This window comes from Hyla sarda (genome assembly GCF_029499605.1).
Source record: "Hyla sarda isolate aHylSar1 chromosome 1 unlocalized genomic scaffold, aHylSar1.hap1 SUPER_1_unloc_1, whole genome shotgun sequence".
NCBI lineage: Eukaryota > Metazoa > Chordata > Amphibia > Anura > Hylidae > Hyla > Hyla sarda.
Genome location: NW_026607570.1, coordinates 166,598 through 190,821, shown reverse-complemented (window position 1 = coordinate 190,821; position 24,224 = coordinate 166,598). Strand labels below are relative to the sequence as shown.

At 44.9% G+C, this 24,224-nt stretch overlaps 1 protein-coding gene across 1 annotated transcript in view; it reads left to right on the top strand.

Moving 5' to 3' along the window:
* Nucleotides 1-24,224, top strand: part of LOC130297916 (uncharacterized) — a 203,106-nt gene that overhangs the window by 162,165 nt on the left and 16,717 nt on the right. Inside the window, 2 exon segments of the mRNA XM_056550764.1 lie at nucleotides 20,017-20,035; nucleotides 20,157-20,164. Coding sequence (XP_056406739.1) covers nucleotides 20,017-20,035; nucleotides 20,157-20,164 — 27 coding nt within the window.

The window sequence follows — 24,224 nt, the reverse complement described above, 5'->3', positions numbered from 1 at the left end:
TGACGTCTTCATCTTCCTGTATGGAGACTGTAGTGTTCTGCATTGTTCTGGGGGGATTTTGTCCCATTCTTTAATACAAACTGTTTTCAAATCCTGAAGGTTCCGCGGGCCACTTCTATGAATCACGATCTTCAGTTCTTTCCATACATTTTCTATGGGATATAAGTCATGTGATCGGCCCTTATAGAGCTTTATGTTCTGTGGAACCATTTGAGAGTATCCTATGTGTTTGGGATCGTTGTCCTCTTCTCGCCCTTGTCTCATCATCATCCCGGTAGATGGCAGCAGAGTTTTGTCAAGATGAGTCTGTAAATTTACCCATTCATCCTTCACCAGTACCAGGGGCCTTGATGGGTCTTTAACCCCTTAAGGACTGAGCGCTTTTTCACCTTAAGGACTGAGCCCTTTTTTTGCACATCTGACCACTGTCACTTTAAGCATTAATAACTCTGACGCTTTTACCGATTATTCTGATTCTGAGTGTTTTTTTGTGACATTCTACTTTATTTTGGTGGTAAATTTTCGTCGTTACTTGCATCATTTTTTGGTGAAAAATCCCCAAATTTCATGAAAATTTTGCATTTTTCTAACTTTGAAGCTCTCTGCTTGTAAGGAAAATGGATATTCCAAATAAATTATATATTGATTCACAAATACAATATGTCTACTATATGTTGACATCATAAAATGGACATATTTTAACTTTTTGAAAAAATTAGAGGGCTTCAAAGTAGAGCAGCAATTTTCAAAATTTTCATAAAAATTGCTAAATCTGAAGGGAGAGATGTCACAGAACTATAACTCCCAGAATGCCTGGGCAGTCTAGGCATGCTGAGAGTTGTAGTTTGACAACACCTGGAGGGCCACTGTTTGGGCACCACTATAATAGTGGTGTCCAAACTGTGACCCTCCAGATGTTGCAAAACTACAACTCCCAGCATGCCTAGACAGCCTTTGGCTGTCCGGGCATGCTGTGAGTTGCAGTTTGGCAACCACTAGAAGGGCAGCAGTAAAGATCGCTTTACTGCCCCCTTCCTCCCCCCGACCCCCACCATTGCTTCCCTACCTGCGCCACTGATTTCCGCAGTCTCCACCGATGATCGGCGGTCCCCACGGCATCTTCTGTTCAGGTACCCACCGCCATCCTCTCCCCCCGCACTGCCCAACATCCAGGGGTGGGCAGAGTGGGGGGGGGGGGTTTCCATGGCAACCCCGTCTTGCGCTGCCATTGGTCAGAATTAATTTCTGACTAATGGCAGGGGATAGGAGATTGCAGCACTGCAATCTCGCTCCTATCCCTCAGGATAATCGAGGCTGTCACTGACAGCTCCAATCATCCCTATTTTCCGGGTGATCGGGTAACAGAGACCCCATCAGCCTGGAATAGCAGAAAATCGCATGTTTGAATTGAAATGCGATTTTCTGCGATCGCCGACATGGACCCCCTCAGCAATGTGCCGGGATGCTTGTTGAATCATTTCAGCAGGCATCCCGTTCCGGTCCCCCACCGGCTAGCGGCAGGAACCGGAATTCCCACGGGCGTATGCATACGCCCTACGTCCTGAAAAAGTTAAAAGATCAGGGGCACAGGCCATGGCTGAGGGCAGAGCCACAAAAAAGAGGTGCTAGAGGAGGGAGGGGCTAGTCCTACGCCCACTCTGTGCCCACATACATATAGTTTTAGGCTCCACATAAGTGACAGGCCCATGTCCAATTTAAACTGCGCGTCCTACGACATGATACCAGTATCAGCGCTATAAATGGGTTTCTCACCACCTTGTGCACTTTCATTCCCCCCTTCATCACCCCCTCAACCATTTCATACCCCTTGTGCCATTTCATTCTCCCTCTTGATCCCTCCAATGCCACGTTGTTCCTTCCCTGTTAACCCTCCAGTGACATAATTTTCCCCCCTTTATCAGGCCCTGTGCCTCATAATTGACCAACCCCCCTAGTCTTCCCCCCCCCCCCCCGAGCCACATAATTTCCCCACCAAAACCTAGGGCAGGGCCTTCCAAACTGGGTACCGTGACCCATTAGTGTGTTGGCGGCAGTCCACGGGTGTGTTGCAAGACCCGTCCCACAGCAGCTGCCGTTGGTCACTGTTCTTAAAGGGGCACTCCAGCGTTCTGAACATTTTCTTCAGAACGTTCGGAGGCCATGATCATGATGTCACAGCCACGCCCCCTTGTGATGTCACGCTACGCCCCTTCCATTCATGTCTATGGGAGGGGGCGTGTCGGCAGGAACAGTCCCTCTCATAGACATGAATGGAGGAGCGTGGCGTGTCATCCCGATCAGACATCTCCTCTCCTTTGGATAGGGGATAAGATGTCTAGCAGCAGAGTATCCCACCGCTGTGAACCCCCCCCCCCCCCCCCCGATCTCCATGCAGCACCGGGAATTCTAAACAATATGTCTGGGTTCCCGCGGCGGGAGATGTGATGTAACTACACGCCCTATCGTGCCGTCACGCCCCACCCCCTCCATGGTGGATTCCCCACTGTAAACATCCATCACTATGAGGCACCCTTGTTGGGAAACACTGCCTTACACACTGCCATGACCACCTTATTGAGATCAGGAATCAGCAGCAGCTCCCCATGGATTATAACCATTGGATGGAGAAGAAACTAATATTGAAAAGCAAATTTTTATTTAATATTTGTAACAAGGTTTGGGACCAGTTTATATACATTAAGGTAGAATATTCTAGTACCTGGTTGAGTATTTTTTTATAATTATACTTTTTCAATGTTAGTTTATTGCTCTCTCTTATGACTCGGACTGCAATGGGTGAAGTATTTGTACTATTTCACAAGATGGAAGGTTACTTTCCAGTGTGAGCTCTGCTGTCCGAGTAAAACATTTCCCACATTCTGAACATGGAAATGGCTTCTTTCCTGTGTGAGTTCTTTGATGTTCTACAAGATCCGATTTCCACATAAAACATTTTCCACATACTGAACACGGAAAAGGCTTCTCTTCTGTGTGAGTTCTCTGGTGTTCAACAACCTGCGAGTTACTAAAAAAAAAATTCCCTCATTCTGGGCATGAAAATGGCTTGTCCCCTGTGTGAGTTCTGTGATGTCTGAAAAGATTTGATTGCTGAGTAAAACATTTTCCACATTCTGAACATTCAAATGGTTTATCTCCTGTGTGAATTTTTTGATGCCTAATAAGACTTGGCTGATGAGTATAACATTTTCCACATTCTGAACATGAAAATGGCTTCTCTCCTGTGTGAGTTCTTTGATGTTTAACAAGATATGATTTATAGATAAAACATTTCCCACATACTGAACATGAATATTGCTTCCCCCTTGTACAATCTCTTTGATGTCCAACATCCCTTCTGTGGCTTTTATTTTGCTGAACATCCTGTGAGGACTGAGAAGACAGGACCTGTATATAAGGATGAGATGACAGATCTTGGCTGTGAAGGGCTGAGGGTGTATCTGGGATAATGGAATGTTCTTCATATGTATCTTGTGTGATATCATCATCTGCTTTATAATCTGAAGATATAAGATTCTCCTCTGATCTCCTGCTACAAGAATCTGCAGAGAATAACACAGATTTTATTAATATCTGTTCCCATATTTATAGTCTTTTTAGTAGAACATTATAAGTGCAGCATGTGACATCATGGAACCTTCTCCCCGTCCTCCAGATAATAAATAGTTAATGCGCACATAATATAGGTTGCCTATTATCTAGTCAGCAGTACAATGATGGGGTAACTCCGCCCCTGTGTACTAGCAGGACCTTAGAATAATTAAAGTGTTACTCCACCCACAGACATCTTATCCTCTATCCAAAGGATCGGGGGTAAGATGTCTGATCATGGGGGTCCCATTGCTGGATCCCCTGCAGCACCCGGGATTCTACACACTGGCCCTCATTTACTTAGAGAATCGGGTTGTAAGTCTATGTTGCTTTCTTACCCTGGTATTTATTATTATGTCGCATCCTGTTTGTCGCACGTGGGTTTTGTTGGTTTTGGTTTCCAATTCCTTTGGTTTCCAACTCCTCCTCTGAATTCAACAAATTCGGGTTGGAAACCTTTATAAATACGTGGGAAAGCTCAGAAATGTCGGGTTACGCCCCTTTTTCGGGTTTGGGAGAATCCACATCGGGTCCGTCGGGAAAAGATGTTGCATCGTGTCGGAGACTGGCGCACGATGTCTGCGACATGGCGCAGACAAAGATGCGCCAAAAAAAAACGACAAAAGAGGTCGGGTTTAGAATAGTAAATGAGGGTCATTATGTTCAGAACACTGGGTCTGGGCGGCCAGAGACGCCACGCCCCTTCGTCACACCACGCCCCCTCCATTCATGTCTATGGGAGGGGCCGTACTGTGATGTCTCCAGCCGCCATAACCCAGCGGTATAAACGTATCCCCCGATCCACAGGATAGGAGATAAGATGTCTGTGGGTGGAGTACCCCTTTATAGGAGGCTCCCATAGGGGATATAAGGCTCCAGTAAACCACACCCCTACAGTTTATTTTGTCCTATGTAGTCGGCCTTTTGTTACTGTCCCTGTTTTGGACGCTTCTCTTTTGGGGAAGGATTTTGGCCGCGTTTATCATTGTGTTTACCTGTTTTTTCCTGTCTATATTTGGCGCTATTTTGGCACAAATGCTTCACTTACACCTACATTGATGAATGCCTCATCTTTTCCCAGATATATATATATGTTGTTAAGATGTTATTTTTTTTCCTATCAACTGGCTCAAGAAAGTTAAACAAATTTCAAAATTGCTTCCATTAAAAAATCTTATTCCTTCCAGTACTTATCCGCTGCTGTACACTACAGAGGAAGTTGAGTTGTTCTTTTCTGTCTAATTACATTGCTCTCTGCTGACACCTCTGCCCATATCAGGAACTGTCCAGAAAGAATAGGTTTGCTATGGGGGTTTGACCTGCTCTGGAAAGTTCCTGTCATGGACAGAGGTGGCAGCAGAGAGCACTGTGGTCAGACTGGAAAGAACAACAACTTCCTCTGTAGTATACAGCAGTTGATAAGTACTGGAAGGATTAAGATTTTTAAATAGAAGTCATTTACAAATCTGTTTAACTTTCTGACACCAGTTGATTTAAAAAACAAAAAAAAAGTGTTCTATTGGAGTACCCCTTTAACGACGCAGGACGTATATTTACATCCTGCGCCGGCTCCCGCGATATGAAGCGGGATCACGCCGCGATCCCGCATCATATCGCTTCGGTCCCAGCGCTCATCAACAGCTGGGACCCGCGGCTAATACCACACATCGCCGATCGCGCGATGTGCGGTATTAACCCTTTAGAAGCGGCGGTCAAAGCTGACCGCTGCTTTTAAAGTGAAAGTGACCCGGCTGCTCAGTCGGGCTGTTCGGGACCGCCGCGGTGAAATCGCAGCATCCCGAACAGCTTTCAGGACACCGGGAGGGCCCTTACCTGCCTCCTCGGTGTCCGATCGGCGAATGACTGCTCCGTACCTGAGATCCAGGCAGGAGCAGTCAAGCGCCGATAACACTGATCACAGGCGTGTTAATACACACCAGTGATCAGCATAGGAGATCAGTGTGTGCAGTGTTATAGGTCCCTATGGGATAACAATGATCAGTATAAGAGATCAGTGTGTGCAGTGTTATAGGTCCCTATGGGATAACAATGATCAGTATAAGAGATCAGTGTGTGCAGTGTTATAGGTCCCTATGGGATAACAATGATCAGTATAAGAGATCAGTGTGTGCAGTGTTATAGGTCCCTATGGGATAACAATGATCAGTATAAGAGATCAGTGTGTGCAGTGTTATAGGTCCCTATGGGATAACAATGATCAGTATAAGAGATCAGTGTGTGCAGTGTTATAGGTCCCTATGGGATAACAATGATCAGTATAAGAGATCAGTGTGTGCAGTGTTATAGGTCCCTATGGGAGCTATAACACTGCAAAAAAAATGTTTAAAAAAAGTGTTAATAAAGGTCATTTAACCCCTTCCCTAATAAAAGTTTGAATCACCCCCATTTTCCCATAAAAAAAAAAGTGTAAAAAAAAATAAATAAACATATATGGTATCGCCGCGTGCGTAAATGTCGGAACTTTAAAAATATATCATTAATTAAACCGTACGGTCAATGGCGTACGCGTAAAAAAATTCCAAACTCCAAAAAAGCGTATTTTGGTCACTTTTTATACCATTAAAAAATGAATAAAAAGTGATCAAAAAGTCCGATCAAAACAAAAATCATACCGGTAAAAACTTCAGATCACGGCGCAAAAAATGAGCCCTCATACCGCCCTGTACGTGGAAAAATTAAAAGTTATAGGGGTCAGAAGATGACATTTTTAAACGTATAAATTTTCCTGCACGTAGTTATGATTTTTTCCAGAAGTGCGACAATATCCATCCTATATAAGTAGGGGATCATTTTAACCGTATGGACCTACAGAATAATGATAACGTGTCATTTTTACCGAAATATGCACTGCGTAGAAACGGAAGACCAAGTGTTACAAAATGGCGTTTTTTTTTTTTCGATTTTGTCGCACAATGATTTTTTTTTCCGTTTCGCCGTGCATTTTTGGGTAAAATGACTAATGTCACTGCAAAGTAGAATTGGCGACGCAAAAAATAAGCCATAATATGGATTTTTAGGTGGAAAATTTTAAGGGTTATGATTTTTAAAAGGTAAGGAGGAAAAAACGAAAGTGCAAAAACGGAAAAACCCTGAGTCCTTAAGGGGTTAAAGGAAATCTGTCATCAGAATCACCCGCACTAAACCTGTTACACGGGCTTGTAGTGCGGGTGATCCTGATTAAAACGCTCCTTACATGGTTAAAAATGGTTCAGCGCTTCTTCAGATATCTATATTTTTAGTTTTCTGTTATTCCCTGGCTCGGGACTCAGTGGGAGGTGTTATCATCTGGGACTCGGCCACACGTCATTCTAAGTGGGCGGAGCTGCCACCCGGCTCATGAATATTCATGACCTTATCCTCCTGGTCTAACTCCTTGCGCCGTGTTCCGTACACCCGGAAGCGGCATTCTCCCCCCGGCTTCACTCAAGCTGCGGCCCTATACAAGTAAGAAGACGGGCTGCATGAGTGAAAAGCCGGGGGTGGGAGGAAGGGAGGGACTTGTGTATTTATTCACAAACTGAAGGAACAAGCAGGTTATATATAGATATATTTGTGTGGATAAGTTCATGAATATTCATGAGCCGGGTGGCAGCTCCGCCCAGCTAGAATGACGTGTGGCCGAGTCCCAGATGATAACTCCTCCCACTGAGTCCCAAGCCAGGGAAATAACAGAAAACTAAAAATATAGATATCTTAAAGGAGTAGTCCAGTGGTGACTCAGTGGTGAACAACTTATCCCCTATTCTAAGGATAGGGGATAAGTTGCAGATCGCGGGGGGTCCGACCGCTGGGGCCCCCTGCGATCTCCTGTACGGAGCCCCGACAGCCCGCGGGAAGGGGGCGTGTCGACCTCCGCACGAGGCGGCGGCCGACACAACCCCTCAATACACCTCTATGGCAGAGCCGAAGCGCTGCCTTCGGCAATCTCCGGCTCTGCCATTGAGATGTATTGAGGGGGCGTGTCGGCCGCCGCCGCGTGCGGAGGTCGACACCCGCTATCTCGGCGGAGAGCCGGGGCCCCGTACAGAGAGATAGTAGGGGGCCCCAGCGGTCGGACCCCCCGCGATCTCAAACTTATCCCCTATCCTTAGGATAGGGGATAAGTTTTTCACCACTGGACTACCCCTTTAAGAAGCGCTGAACCATTTTTAACCAGGTAAGAAGCGTTTTAATCAGGATCCCCCGCACTACAAGCCCGTGTAACAGGTTTAGTGCGGGTGATTCTGATGACAGATTTCCTTTAACCCCTTAAGGACAGACCAATTTTTTACCTTAAAGAGTACCTCTCATCAAAAAAACTTTTGATATATTATAGATTAATGTATGCAGAATAACTTTACAATTACATGTTATTAAAAAATATGCTTCTTTCTATTTAATTTTCCACTTTGAAGAAATGACCACTAGGGGTCTCCCTACCAGTCCTGGCAGCAAGCATTTCAGACTCATGCTGGAGTCCTAAACACTACGAGCTGCCAGTCTGCTTTGTTCACAAAGGAGAACACTCAGAGCTGCCAGCCTGCTTTGTTCACAGCCTGTTTGGCTGTGAACAAAGCAGGCTGGCAGCTCTGAGTGTTTAGGACTCCAGCATGAGTCAGAAATGCTTGCTGACAGGACTGAGCGGGAAAAATACAATAGAAAGAAGCATATTTTTCATTAACATGCTATTGGAAAGTTATTCAACATTCATTAATCTAAAATATATCAAAAGTTTATTTGATGAGAGGTACCCTTTAATGACCGACTATTTTTTTTATTTTATGTGTCTCATTAAATGGTAATAGCTTTAGAACACTTTTTCTGAGCGGAGCGATACTGAGATTGTTTTTTCGTGACATATTGTACTTTATATAAATGGTGCATTTTTGTTGACACATGCAGCATTTTTTGTGAAAAACTCCAAAATATTGTGAAAAACTGGAAGATTTCTGGTGTATTTTTCTGGTGTACACTGTGCGGTAAAAGTGATGTTATTTATTCTGTGGGTCGGTACGATTATGGCGATTCCCATTTTATGGCGCTTTCTATGTTCTTTTTCTGAGCAAAATCCTTTTTCTGCCGTTCATTTTCCAACAGCCGTAACTTTTTTTTTTTTCGTCCGATGCCATTGAGTGAGGGCTTATTTTTTTGTGGGATGAGCTGTACTTTTTATTGGTATAATTTTTGCTATACGTGCTACCTTTTCATCTTTTTTATTCTGCTATTTGTACCAAAATTGGCAAATTTTGCGGGGTTTTTTATGGCGTTCACCGTGCGGGGTAATTTACATGATAGTTTTATAGTACACGTCATAACGGACATGGCAATATCTATTATGTATATGGTTTGTGTTTTTGATCTTTTTTGGTGATAATACAGGGATTTTATTGGGAAAGGGGCATTTTTTTATTTATTTTTACACTTTACTTTTATTGAAGAATTTTATTTCATTTTTTACACTTTTTACAGGTTATACTATGAATACATTTGTACTGCAGCACAGTATGACCCGATCAGCTGCACACAGTACAGCCTCTGGCTGGATCTCACAGGCTTCCGTAGCAGGCAGACAGGAGGTCATGATCTGACCTCCAGCTGCCATAGCAACCAACGGTGACCCGCGATTGTAGCGCGTTCCCCCTGTCAACACCATAGATGCCGTGATCAGGATTGATCAAGGCCTCAATGGGGTTAATGCTGCCAGGACCGGCGCTATAGCGGCCCCGGCAGCTGTGGTGGGACTCCGGCTGTGATTGACAGCCGGGTCCTGCCGCCAATCTCCTGCGCTGCCCGCGGCAGTACCTGAGATCGCTAGGACGTATGAATATGTCCCAGCGTGCGAAGGTGTTGGGTGCTGGGAAGTATGCATATGTCCTATAGCGGGAAGGGGTTAAGGATCGAGGGCCCACGTTCTGCTGCCCTTCTATGAAGCAGGGTCACAAATTGTCAGCCGCCAGGACCTGTGGCTAATACCGGATATTTTTTGGCTACTGAGGAATGTGTATAGCCTCTATTTCTAATTATTATTTGAGATAATCCATCTTCATTTGCTCTACATCTACTCTTGGCAGCGCTGGAGCATCGCACTTGAATGCCCACTGTGCGGCTCGCGCGCAATTCACACGAGGGACGCTGACCGCTTATCTCCCTCTGCTGCACGGAGCGCAGCTCTCAAACCATTCTAACACACATACCAGCTGGACTATTTGCCGGGTCACCAGATCTTACTGCTGTGGCTGCCGCTGTCACTATGGACACCTTAAAGGCCGGACGCTGAACCGAGCCACTGTGACTACCTGTCACCATCAGCAACATCTGCTACCGTGAGAAGGTCGGGCGCAGGACTGTACCAGCACAGATCCCTACATCCACGGAGCACGCCACTCTGAGGGAGACTTACTGCTTTCACCACGGTAACATCTGGAAATGTTTCTATACTATTTATCCCATTTATGCACTGTAGGAAATTTCAATCAGCGGCGCCTCTCTTTGATAAATTCTTGAAAAGTTGGCCGCCACTTCTCTTAATTGAACTGCGTTGAACTTTGTTGAAATTGGAGCCGGCAACTACATCTCTTGCCACTATTGCTACAATTGAACTCAATTGAACTCTGAAACAGATCTTAGAGATTATCGATTTTTATGACAGCTTCATTTTTATTATCATGATGGATTAATTATCTCTTAATTTTATCAGCTAATTTTTTATTATTTCTAATTATTTCTATTTCTTGGTATACCTGGAGCAAGGGCCCTGCCCAGGTATATTTTACTATTGTCTAATGAATGTAACTTTTATTTTAACTGTTCATTCTCAGGTTGTTTGTTGTTATCTTATTTTTTTTTATTCTTCTTTCATTTGTGGGTGCTCGCTCTGTGCACATACCTGCTGGTCCACGCGTATGTCCGTTAGGTCCATGTGTGGGTGGGTTGTTGTGCGCATAGACTGACACATCCAACATTTTCCATTATTATCTATATTTACATATCCTTGTTATTTATTTTCTATCAAATTTCCATTAACAATTATATTTTCTTCACCTTATCCCTAACACATCATTTCTTTGTCCTCCTCTTTCCACTACTTTATTTCCCCTTTCTTGCCTTTTTTCCTTTCCCATTTTGCTCGTCTTCTTTTCTGCTATCCCTATAGGACTGGTATATACTAGGGATCGAACGATTATCGGTATGGCTGATATTATCGGCCAATAATCACGATTTTGGGCATTATCGGTATCGGCAATTACCTTGCCAATAAGCCGATAATGCCCCGCCCCCCGCACCGCGACCGCCCCCCCCCCCCGACCCACCGCACCGTGTCGCACCCCCCACCGTAGTGCTGGGCGGTATACCGGTATGAACCGGATACCGTTTTTTTTCTCCCACAGTATGGATTTTTGCCCATACCGCTATACCGGTCGGGCCCCTCCCCCTACCTCCGAGTCACTAAAAAAAATTAAACTTACCAGTAATGGGGGTGGTCCGGGCCATCCATCCTTCGTGTAGTGTCCGGTGGCATTCCGGGTGGAGAGTGAACCGGTCCGGGCTGTACTTCTTCTCCGGGCGTCCTCTTCTCCACTCCGGGCAGGCTCCAGCCTAGTACGCTGCATAGACGCCGCTACGCCGTGACGTCAGGTGCGTCGCTGCATCAGCGGCGTCTATGCTGCGTTACTAGGCCGGAGCCTGCCCGGAGTGGAGAAGAGCACCCCCGGAGAAGAAGGACAGCCAGGACCGGTTCACCCTTCACCCGGAATGCTGCCGGACACTACAGGAAGGATGGATGGCCCGGACCACCCTGACAGGTAGGGGGAGAGAAGCGGGTGGCGGCGGTGGTCTATGGCACCGCAAAAGCCACTGTAGTGCATTGATTTAAAGCGCCCGCTTTAAATCAATGATCTGCAGCGGTGTCGCGGGGGGATAAATAGCCGATAACTTATACCAGAATATCGGTATAAGTAATCGGCCCTAACCTCCACCGATTATCGGTATCGGCCCTAAAAAAACGATATCGGTCGATCCCTAGTATACACCCTTTGTATTTTTTTTGCTGCCTAATACCGGACATCACTGATCCCGGTGATGCCCAGCATTACCCCTTTAGATGCCGCAATCAAAGTTGCTCGTGGCGTCTAAAATAGAAAAAAAATCTATCCCGGCAGCTCAGCGGAGACGATCAGGACCACCGCGGTGAAACCTGCTTAGAGGACGGCGGGAGGGCCCTTACCTGCCGTCCAATCATTGGCTGGAGCAATTGAGCACCGATAACATTTCTGCAATCAGAAGATTACATGTAATAGTCTCCTATGGGGACAATAAAGTTGTGTAAAAAAAAAAAAAAAAAATGTGATTTAACCCCTTCCCTAATAAAAGTTTGAATCACCCCTCTTTTCCCATTTAAAAACAAGTATGTAACCAAAAATAAACATAAACATATGTGGTATTGCTGCGTGTATAAATGTCCAAACTATAAACATGTAACATTAATTAAACCGCATGGTCAATGGCGCACACATAAAAAAATTCCAAAGTCCAAAATTGCCTATTTTTGGTCATTTTCTATACCCTAAACAAATTTTTTATGAAGAGATCACAAAGTCCCATCAAAACAAAAAAGGAACCGATAAAAACTACAGATCACTGCGCAAAAAAAAGCCCTCATACCGCCCCGTATGCGGAAAAATAAAAAAAAGTTATAGGGGTCGGAAGAGGACAATTTTAAACATACTAATTTTTGTGCATGTGGATATAATTATAAAGTAGTAAAATAAAATAAAACCTATATAAATAAAAACAGGTGAGGAGGAAAAAATGAAAAAACCTGTGGTCCTTAACTCTTTCAGGACTCAGTTTTCCACTTTTGTTTTTTCCTCCTCACCTTCTAAATATCCTAACGCTTTCAGTTTTCCACCTACAGACCCATATGAGGCTTGTTTTATACGCCACCAATTTTACTTTGTAATGACATCAATCATTTCACCACAAAATCTAAAGCAAGACCAAAAAAGAAAATTATTTGTAGGACAAAATTGAAAAAAAAAATGCCATTTTGTAATTTTTTGTGGCTTCCCTTTCAACACAGTCCACTTTTCGGTAAAAATCACACCTTATACTGTATTTATTCTGTAGGTCCCTACGGTTACAAGGATACCTAATTTATGTAAGTTTTATTTTCTATTACTTCTTTTAAAAAAAAATCATAACCACATGCACGAAAATTTATGTTTAAAATTGTCCTCTTCTGACCCCTATCACTTTATTTTTCTGTATACAGGGCGGTATGAGGGCTCATTTTTTGCACCGTGATCTGGAGTTTTTATTGGTACCATTTTTGTTTTAATGGGACTTTTTGATTACTTGTTATAAATTTTTTTAGGGTATACAAAATGACCAAAAATACGCAATTTTGGACTTTGGAATTTTTTTTTACGTCCACGCCATTGACCATGCAGTATAATTAACAATATACAGTGGTCCGTCAACATACGATGGTAATTCGTTCCAAACGAGCCATCGTTTGTCGAATCCATCGTATGTTGAGGGATTCGTGCAATGTAAAGTATAGGAAGCTGTACTCACCTGTCCCCGCCGCTCGAGATGGTGTCCTCACCGCTCCCGATGGTGACCCTGGCCTCCGCTGGGCTCTCCGCTGTCTTCTCCGGTCCTCCGCTGTCTTCTCCGGTCCTCCGCTGTCTTATCCGGTCCTCTGCTGTCTTCTCCGGTCCTCTGCTGTCTTCTCCGGTCCTCTGCTGTCTTCTCCGGTCCTCTTCTGTCTTCTCCGGTCCTCTTCTGTCTTCTCCGGTCCTCTGCTGTCTTCTCCGGTCCTCTGCTGTCTTATCCGGTCCTCTGCTGTCTTCTCCGGTCCTCTGCTGTCTTCTCCGGTCCTCTTCTGTCTTCTCCGGTCCTCTTCTGTCTTCTCCGGTCCTCTTCTGTCTTCCGCAAGGCCTTACTGGGCCTGCATAGCGACGTCATTACGCCGCTGCGTACGCCATTCCTATTGGATGACGTGTGCAGCAGCGTATTGCCTTCATCGGAGAGGGCCTAGAAGACACCGGAAGACCAGCGCTGGACCCGGAGCATCGTGGAGGGGCAAGTAATACTTACCGCACCACACGGGGAACATTAAGCTGCTATCCGGCAGCAGCTTAAGCATTTGGCGCTGCCGGATAGCACTTAATGCGATGGCCCCGACATAAAAAAGCATCGTATGTCGATTTCATCATATGTCGGGGCCATCGTAGGCCGGGGGGTCACTGTATTTTTATAGTTCGGACATTTACACACGCGGTGACACCACATATGTTTATGTTGATTTTTGTTTACATATTTTTTTTTTTTTAAAGGATTTTAAAATCACATTTATTACCTTTTTATTTTTTTTAAACACCATTTTTTTGTCACCATTTTTTTTCGTCCCCATAGGAGACTATAACATGTAATCTTCTGATTGTATACACTGTTCTGTGCCATAGCATAGCATTGATCAGTGTTATCGGCGCTCTGCTGCTCCAGCCTGCTGAGCAGGCATGGAGCAGCAGAACCCCGATCAGACAGAGATGCAGGTAAGCACCCTCCCCCGTCCTCTCAGCTGTTCGGGATGCCACGATTTCACCGATCCCGAACAGCCCGTCTGAGCTGCCGGGAACGTTTTACTTTCACTTTAGACGCGGCGATAAACTTTCATTGCTGCGTCTAAGGGGGTTAATGCTGGGCATTACCACGAATGATGATGTCCGGCATTAAACACGTCTTATAGCCGCCAGGACCACCCGGCTCTTACTCTGTGTCAGCACGTGAGCCCAGGTCATAGCAGGGGAGCGGGCGCAGGGTGTACAGGTTAAAGATACATGCCCCATGTAAAATGCTCGTCAACAAACGTGGAATTGAAAACAACGGGGGATGTAGTAAAAACTTAGTGGGCCACAAAATTTTGTGGAAACACTAACACATGACCGAAAAGTGATGGATGTGCGGGGATACAGTCTCGATTACAGGACATCGTTGTAATGTCCGTTTATTTGCTTTTGTATTTTTCTGTTTAGGTGTGTATTCACACACTAGCATGTTCAGAGCAGTTTTCTATTTTCCCTGGCTAGGGAATGGTTAATGCTCTGAACGAATGAGAACTCCGGTGTGTCTAGAAATCTCCAGCTCTGTCTAGCTTCTGGGCTAGTGATTGACATGCTGCTGTGAAGCTGTTGGTGAAACACCCTTTGTTTATTTGAGTCTTTAAATCTACTATTTTTGCCAAAGCATGCACTCTGTATTTATCTTTGAGATGTTCTGGGTTTTAGCCATGGTTATGTAGCATGCTCATAGTACATTTTAATCTGTGTTTGATTAGTCGTTTTTTAGGATTAGTATGTCCTTTCTGCTAAGTAGCTGTGTCACACTGTGTGTTTTCTTGTATCCGTTTTCTGAGTTTTTGTAACAAGACATCCCTGTTACCTTTTCATGGGGTATCCGGGGAATTGAGAATTAGGACAAGAGATCTCCGTGCTCCATGGCAGACTTGGGGAGATTGCGTTCTGTTATCAAGACATTCCTGTGTCTACTGGAGGTTATCTAGGGGATTGAGTTATAATTCCTGTTTGTTCCTGGAGTCTGTGCAGACTCATCCGTTTCCCAGTCTTGTGTTCTGTACCTAATCTGTTTGTTGGTTATCTGTGTCCAGTGTGAACAGTGTCCTATATTTATATCCTGTTTGGTTGATATGATCTTTAGAGTTTGTTAGTATTTGCACTGATCATACAGTTCATGATCACTTGATTAGTGTTTCCTCTGTGCTTTACCATTGGTCTATAGTGTCCTCTGTGCTTACTGTCTGATCTGTGTCCTCTGAACTTTATCTGTTTATGTTAGTTATCTGAGTCCAGTATTCATAGTGTTCTATGTTCGCGTAAGGTTTCTGGCTAGTGACCGACTGTGTATTATTATGTGTTTTTTCGCCACTGCACTTTAGCGCAGGAAGAGACCAGCGCTCAGTTGTCGAACCATCGTTTAGGATAGATGGGCAAGTAGGCAGGGAGAGTGTTTGTTTTTTAGGGTCAGTTTAGGGCTCAATCTCCCTGTCAAACCCCCCTTCCCCAGTCGGTCCTGATAATCGTACTCGTGTTTACAGAGGAAAATTAGGAGGCGGAAATTGTTTTTGCATTATAAGGGGTTAAAGGTATTTTTCTAATCTCTAATATTTTCAATGTTTTGAGGTAATAACACCCGACCCTTCACCTTTCCCTAATAAATTACAATTCTTCTTGAAATTCTACTATTGGGTCCTCCCTTAACTCGTTTGCGACCAACGACATACATTTACATCATAGGTCGGGTGAGGAATTATGGGCGGAGCTAGCGATCTGCCGGTAAAGACCGACATGGAACACCACTCCGGTGCTGGTTTTCATTTAAATGTTTAAATGCCGCATTCAATAATGACCGCAGGACTTAAACTGTTTTGCTGGGCATTTCTGGTGTTTAGAGGTCCAATCACCCTCTCCCCCACAATGGTACTTTGTGCACCCGGTCGTGACTCTTCTCTGCATTTAGTAGGTAATACTCACCTGAGAGGTTACTTGTAGGAATGTCATCTTTATACTGCCCATCACCTCTCACATCTGTCTCTTCTTCTTTCTTTATGTCTGTAGCATTAATATAGATCAGTTCTTTCCCTGTAGGAATGTTCTCCTTATACTGCTCATCGCCGCTCACATCTCTCTCTTCTTCTTTTTTTATGTCTGTAGCATTAATATAGATCAGATCTTTCCCTGTAGGAGTGTTCTCCTTATACTGCTCATCGCCGCTCACATCTGTCTCTTCTTCTTCCTTTATGTCTGTAGCATTAATATTGTTCAGATCTTTCTCTGTAGCAATGTTCTCCTTATACTGCTGATCACCGCCCATATCTGTCTCTGGAGCATTAATATTGTTCAGATCTTCTCCCTGATTCATAAGATGTGGAAGAAATATTGTAAAAGTCATCAGACAGTAGGAGAAGTCACATGTGATGTTATAGATGAGCAGGAGATGAGGAGTCATGGAGGGTGAGGAGACTGACCACAAGAGCTTCACAGCCCTTCTACAGATCATAGGGAATATCTCCATCTACCTGATCATCCTGTGGAAGAAGAGGACGGGGACACCTCTCTGGTGCTGTTCTCTTACTGGATCTGACTGTAGGGAACACATACAGAGACTGAATTCATTGTTTACATACAAATAATGAGAGGACGTGTGTATATAGTCATGTCTATTACCTGGTGATGTGAGGGGCTGCTGATCCTCCATCATCACCTGATCCTTGTACTGATCCTTGTGTCCTTCTACATACTCCCACTCCTCCATGGAGAAATAGACCGCCACGTCCTGACACCTTATAGGAACCTGACACATAATGATACAGTCATCACCCCGACCCTCCAGTGGTGTTACTGTATAATGTCCCAGCATTCCCAGCAGTGTCACCTCTCCAGTCATCACCAGACCCCTCCATTACTGTATAATGTCCCAGCAGTGTCATCTCTCCAGTCATCACCAGACCCCTCCATTACTGTATAATGTCCCAGCATTCCCAGCAGTGTCACCTCTCCAGTCATCACCAGACCCCTCCATTACTGTATAATGTCCCAGCAGTGTCACCTCTCCAGTCATCACCAGACCCCTCCATTACTGTATAATGTCCCAGCAGTGTCACCTCTCCAGTCATCACCAGACCCCTCCATTACTGTATAATGTCCCAGCATTCCCAGCAGTGTCACCTCTCCAGTCATCACCAGACCCCTCCATTACTGTATAATGTCCCAGCAGTGTCACCTCTCCAGTCATCACCAGACCCCTCCATTACTGTATAATGTCCCAGCATTCCCAGCAGTGTCACCTCTCCAGTCATCACCAGACCCCTCCATTACTGTATAATGTCCCAGCAGTGTCACCTCTCCAGTCATCACCAGACCCCTCCATTACTGTATAATGTCCCAGCAGTGTCACCTCTCCAGTCATCACCAGACCCCTCCATTACTGTATAATGTCCCAGCAGTGTCACCTCTCCAGTCATCACCAGACCCCTCAATTACTGTATAATGTCCCAGCAGTGTCACCTCTCCAGTCATCACCAGACCCCTCCATTACTGTATAATGTCCCAGCAGTGTCACCTCTCCAGTCATCACCAGACCCCTCCATTACTGTATAATGTCCCAGCAGTGTCACCTCTCCAGTCATCACCAGACCCCCCATTACTGTATAATGTTCCAGCAGTGTCACCTCTCCAGTCATCACCAGACCCCTCCATTACTGTATAATGTCCCAGCATTCCCAGCAGTGTCACCTCTCCAGTCATCACCAGACCCCTCCATTACTGTATAATGTCCCAGCAGTGTCACCTCTCCAGTCATTACCAGACCCCTCCATTACTGTATAATGTCCCAGCAGGGTCACCTCTCCAGTCATCACCAGACCCCTCCATTACTGTATAATGTCCCAGCAGTGTCACCTCTCCAGTCATCACCAGACCCCTCCATTACTGTATAATGTCCCAGCAGTGTCACCTCTCCAGTCATCACCAGACCCCTCCATTACTGTATAATGTCCCAGCAGTGTCACCTCTCCAGTCATCACCAGACCCCTCCATTACTGTATAATGTCCCAGCATTCCCAGCAGTGTCACCTCTCCAGTCATCACCAGACCCCTCCATTACTGTATAATGTCCCAGCAGTGTCACCTCTCCAGACATCACCAGACCCCTCCATTACTGTATAATGTCCCAGCAGTGTCACCTCTCCAGTCATCACCAGACCCCTCCATTACTGTATAATGTCCCAGCAGTGTCACCTCTCCAGTCATCACCAGACCCCTCCATTACTGTATAATGTCCCAGCAGTGTCACCTCTCCAGTCATCACCAGACCCCTCCATTACTGTATAATGTCCCAGCAGTGTCACCTCTCCAGTCATCACCAGACCCCTCCATTACTGTATAATGTCCCAGCAGTGTCACCTCTCCAGTCATCACCAGACCCCTCCATTACTGTATAATGTCCCAGCAGTGTCACCTCTCCAGTCATCACTAGACCCCTCCATTACTGTATAATGTCCCAGCAGTGTCACCTCTCCAGTCATCACCAGACCCCTCCATTACTGTATAATGTCCCAGCAGGGTCACCTCTCCAGTCAGCAGCTCCATCATCTTGTTGATGAGTTCTAGGATCTTCTGTTCATCCATTTCCTCATGTATCAGGGAGTGAGGTGGGGTCCCCGGGATTGGGCTCAGGGTTCTTCCACTAGAGGACTTCTTCACTACTGTGTAATCCTGTGTATGGAGAGACACATTAATATCCCTAAATACATTCCCAGAATCCCTCACCTCTCCATTCATATCCATCTGTTATTATATAGATAAGAATGAGGTCATGTGACATCACTCCCAGAATCCCTCACCTCTCCAGTCATATCCATCTGTTATTCCATAGATAAGAATGAGGTCATGTGACATCACTCCCAGAATCCCTCACCTCTCCAGTCATATCCATCTGTTATTACATAGATAAGAATGAGGTCATGTGACATCACTCCCAGAATCCCTCACCTCTCCAGTCATATCCATCTATTATTACATAGATAAGAATGAGGTCATGTGACATCACTCCCAGAATCCCTCACCTCTCCAGTCATATCCATCTGTTATTACATAGATAAGAATGAGGTCATTTGACATCACTCCCAGAATCCCTCACCTCTACAGTCATATCCATCTGTTATTACATAGATAAGAATGAGGTCATGTGACATCACTCCCAGAATCCCTCACCTCTCCAGTAAGCCGGAAGAGTATCTGTAGGGTGAGGTTTATGATCCTGTCGGCCATCTTGTTCCTGTCTCTCTCCATGGTTGATGGGTCATCCAGGAGAATTCTCTTATATTGAAGATATCAGCAGAGGATCCTGGATTGGAGAAACCTGAAGGGAAGAAGAGGAGACGATGATAAACCGCACCAGATTCTATGGAGAAATAAAATCCATGTCCTGGAGATAATCTGGGGAAACATCTGAGGAGACATTATAGGAGTTTTCAGATTTCTCTATAAAACAAAATCCATTGTCCGAGGGCTGTAAAATAAGAGACTAGAGCGCACTCACCTCTCCCGTCCAGTGGTGGCGCTCTGGTCCTCCAGGTCTTCTGAGGTCGCTCTCCCTGCTCTGCTGAAGACGTTGTGAATCCATTTCTCCTAATCTCTGAGGCTGCGGTGTATTCAGAACGTCTTCATCAGAGCAGGGAGAAGAATAGAGGGATCAATATGACATTGTCCAATGAAGAATAGTGAAATGTGTCCACTAGGGGGCACAATATACATCACAATTACATCAGGATTTTATGTGAATTGTGATATGTCCCCCGGAAGAACCTGCTATTACCTGCAGCAGAGGCCGAGCATCATATACCGTTACACACGCAGGGTCTGGGCCACCACCGGAGTCAGTGTTTCCCAAGCAGGGTGCCTCCAGCTGTTACAGCATTTGGCTGTCAGGGCATGCTGGGAGTTGTAGTTTCACAACAGCTGGAGGCACACTGGTTTGGAAACACTGTCTATAATAATAATAGGGGCGCAGGAGAAACTTAAAAAACCTGATGCTTACATAGTCCTGTATGGAAGAAGTGGCTGATACCCGGAGAAAAGAGACTGACCAGGTGACAGGATGGGCGGGTAAGTGACCTGATACCTTCACCATCCAGACATCCCCTGGGGGGCAGTATAGGCAGGAAATCAGGAAACAACCGCTGGTCGGCACAGCGCTCCCTAGAGAAACAACCGCACAGCGCCATGTCTAAGCCACGCCCACCTACATTATTTTATTACAAAAATGGGATATAAACTTATTAGGGGAGGGGCTTCTATTACAAACCCTGAATAACGCTCTGCCATAGTGATCAGTGTTATCGGTGCTCGGCTTATACAGGCTGTGGAGGTGTCTGTATACTTAGAGCACCGATCTGAGCACAGAGCACGGTAAGGGGCCCTCCGGCCGTCATCTCAGCTGATCTAGACTCCGCCCCCCAACAACTGCATTTTACTCATTTTAGATCCTGCAATCGACTTTGATCATGGAATCTAAAGGGTTAATAGCGATGAGCGTCATTAGTGGTGAGTCCTGGCTACTTATAGCTCCTGAGCTCACCTCAAAGTCCCATATGGGGCGGAGAATGTAAATATACATCGTGTCCTTAAGGGTTAATAATAATAAAAAAAACAATAATCCTGATCTGATGGTGACGCACACACATACCTGTATCTGTAGAGGAGCCGTGTGCTTACAGGACCTGCGATGATGTCACTGTCATGTGATCAGTCACATGATCAGGGGCTACTGCTCTGAGAGATCTCCACACACAACACAACAGCAGTGACTGCCCCACCAGGACCTGCTCTGTATCTGCTACATGCTGGAGGTGTAGGACCTGTGATGATGTCTCAATCATGTGACCAGTACATTTGGGGGCAAAGTTTAGCAGTATAGATGTGACTGTGGCTGAAGGACCTGTGGGGAGGATCATGTGACAGGAGTGGGCGGAGCTCAGCAGTGCAGGATAGACGGGATGGTGATTTAAGGACCTGTGAGAATGGTCATATGACAGCAGAGTCCTGTATACACTGAGCAGATGAGCCTAGAGCAGCAGCCCCTGATCATGTGACTCCTCCATGTGACTGATCACATGACGGTGACATCATCGCAGGTCCTGTAAGCACACGGCTCATGTACAGTCTGCAGGTGGAGGTATGTGTGAGGTCACATGTTGCTGTTAGATGTTTTTTTGTACTATTAACCCCTTCTGGACCCAGCAGTTTTGAGTTTTAACCCCTTAAGGACACAGTGATTTATCTTTTTAATGTTTTCCTCCTCGCCTTCTAATAGCCATAATGATTGCAATTTCCTCTTTACAAACCCATATGAGGCTTCTTGTTCTTGTTATTGTTTTTTTTCACCACCGGTTTGTACTTTGTAATGACATCACTCATTTTACTGCAAAATCTACAACAAGGGACACAAATTTTTATTTGGGGGGGTGGGGAATAGAAAATAAAGCTATTTTTTTACATTTGGGTTCTTCTGTGTGGACGCAGTGCACATTACAGTAATAATTCTCTTTATTCTGTAGGTCCAAACGATTACAATGATAAATGATTTATATAGGTATTTTTTTAACACTTTTAAAATATAAAACAATTCTAACTTTTTGTACATAAATTATTATGCATCAGATTTCCCTACCTTCACCCCTATAACTCTCTTATTATTCCGTATACGGGGATGTATGAAAGTCATTTTTTGCGCCGTGATCTGTAATTTTTATCGGAAACACTTTAGTTTTGAGGAGACTTTTTTATCGCTTTTTAAGACATTTCTTTTGGACCATGAAGTTGTATTTTTTTACGTTTACGCCATTGACCGTGCGGTTACACATATGTTTAGAATTATTTTTGTTTACATTATTTTATTTTAAAAAATTATTGGTAAATGGGGAAGATTCAATCGTTTATTAGGGGAGGGGCTTATTCACATTAAGTTAATGTTCTTTTTACCTTATTCCCAGTTTTTTAGTCCCTGTAGTAGACTATTACATGGAATCTATAGATTACATACACTGATCAATGCTGTGATGCTGAGGCTGCTTGCAGGATTGGAGCGTCGTTCAGACAGCGTGGAGCGAGGTTAGGGACCTCCACCCGCTCTCTCAGCTGACCAGGACCCCGCTATTTCACTGTGGGGGTCCTTATCAGCTCCACTGAGCTACCGGAAATAGATTTTTGGCAGTGGTGATGTCCGGCATTAGCAATGAGTCCCAGATGCTGATAGCAGGTAGGACCTAGGGACTATGAATCGTGCTGAACTCCTGACTGTGCTTCATAGACTGGCAGCGGCCTCCCTCCCCTCCAAATCTTATCACTTTAATGACAGGTGTCCCTGCTCTGAAAGGGGTTTCCTGCACAAGAGCAGAAGATATGTCAGATTTGATGTGTCTCCTGCTCTGGAGCTGGGCCCATGGCTATACATTATATACCTCCTGCCCAGTCAGCCATGAAGGAGTTAAATGGGAGTGATGCATTGACACTTAACTTTTTTGGGGCCACACACTATACAGATAGCTGCTTATTGTCCCTTCTACTCGCTGGCATAAGAACAACCAGTCTATCTAGGGTTAAGTGGCGCACAGCACTGCCAATTCTATCCTTAGGGGCCAGACAGTAAGCAGCCATCTATATAGTCCCGGGGGAGGGGAGCAGTGATACTATGAAATATCACTTAACTCCTTACACTCCATGGGACGGGCGCTTTGGGTATAATGACCTGAACTGACAGCTGGACCATCAGACTTGCGGTCAGTTCGGGACATGTGACCATAATATAGAGGATCTGCCCCGACAAGTATTCACCTCATCATCCGAGAGCAAGAAGATAAATCATGTGCAGGAATATCCCCTCAAATGTCTCCATATAACATCCTGGAATTGTATAGAATTAAATGTTTATTCACAATACAGGTTCCTATAAGGTGTCAGGACGTGGCGGTCTATTTCTCCATGGAGGAGTGGGAGTATGTAGAAGGACACAAGGATCAGTACAAGGATCAGGTCATGATGGAGGATCAGCAGCCCCTCACATCACCAGGTAATAGACATGACTATATACACACGTCCTCTCATTATTTGTATGTAAAGAATGAATTCAGTCTCTGTATGTGTTCCCTACAGTCGGATCCAGTAAGAGAACAGCACCAGAGAGGTGTCCCCGTCCTCTTGATGAACAGAATATGGAGGATAATACTACAGAGAAAGATCTCATACATATTAATGCTACAGACATAAAGGAAGAAGAAGAAGAGACAGATGTGAGCAGTGATGAGCAGTATAAGGGGGGCATTTCTATAGAGAAAGATCTGATCTATATTAATGCTACAGACATAAAGGAAGAACAAGAGACAGATGTGAGCGGTGATGAGCAGTATAAGGAGGACATTTCTACAGAAAAAAATCTGATCTATATTAATGCTACAGACATAAAGGAAGAAGAAGAGACAGATGTAAGCAGTGATGAGCAGTATAAGGAGGACATTTCTACAGGGAGAGATCTGATATCTATTAATGCTACAAACATAAAGAAAGAAGAAGAAGAGACAGAAGTGAGCGGTGATGAGCAGTATAAGGAGGACATTTTTACAGGGAGAGATCTGATATGTCTTAATGCTACAGCCATAAAGAAAGAAGAGACAGATGTGAGCGGTGATGAGCAGTACAAGGAGGACATTTCTACAGGTAACCACCCAGGTGAGTCACAGATGAGTCACAGATTCTACTCGGTCACCAGCTGCAGTAATCACAGAAAAAAATAATGTTCATATATGTTACTCACTAGGTCATCCAGATACTATACAGATCTGTTTTATTTGTCTTCTGTATTTGGCTCACAAATCCCTCTGTTCTGCTGCTCACTTATTCGGGCATCCACTGTTCAGAAAAGGGAGTGTCTGAGGCAAGCACTGAGCCCGCCCTCACTCACCATTCATTCACTTCCTCCCTGGGTCTGCTGTTCTGGGTCTCTTTATCCAATCACTGCAGTCTGCTCTGTAACCCCCT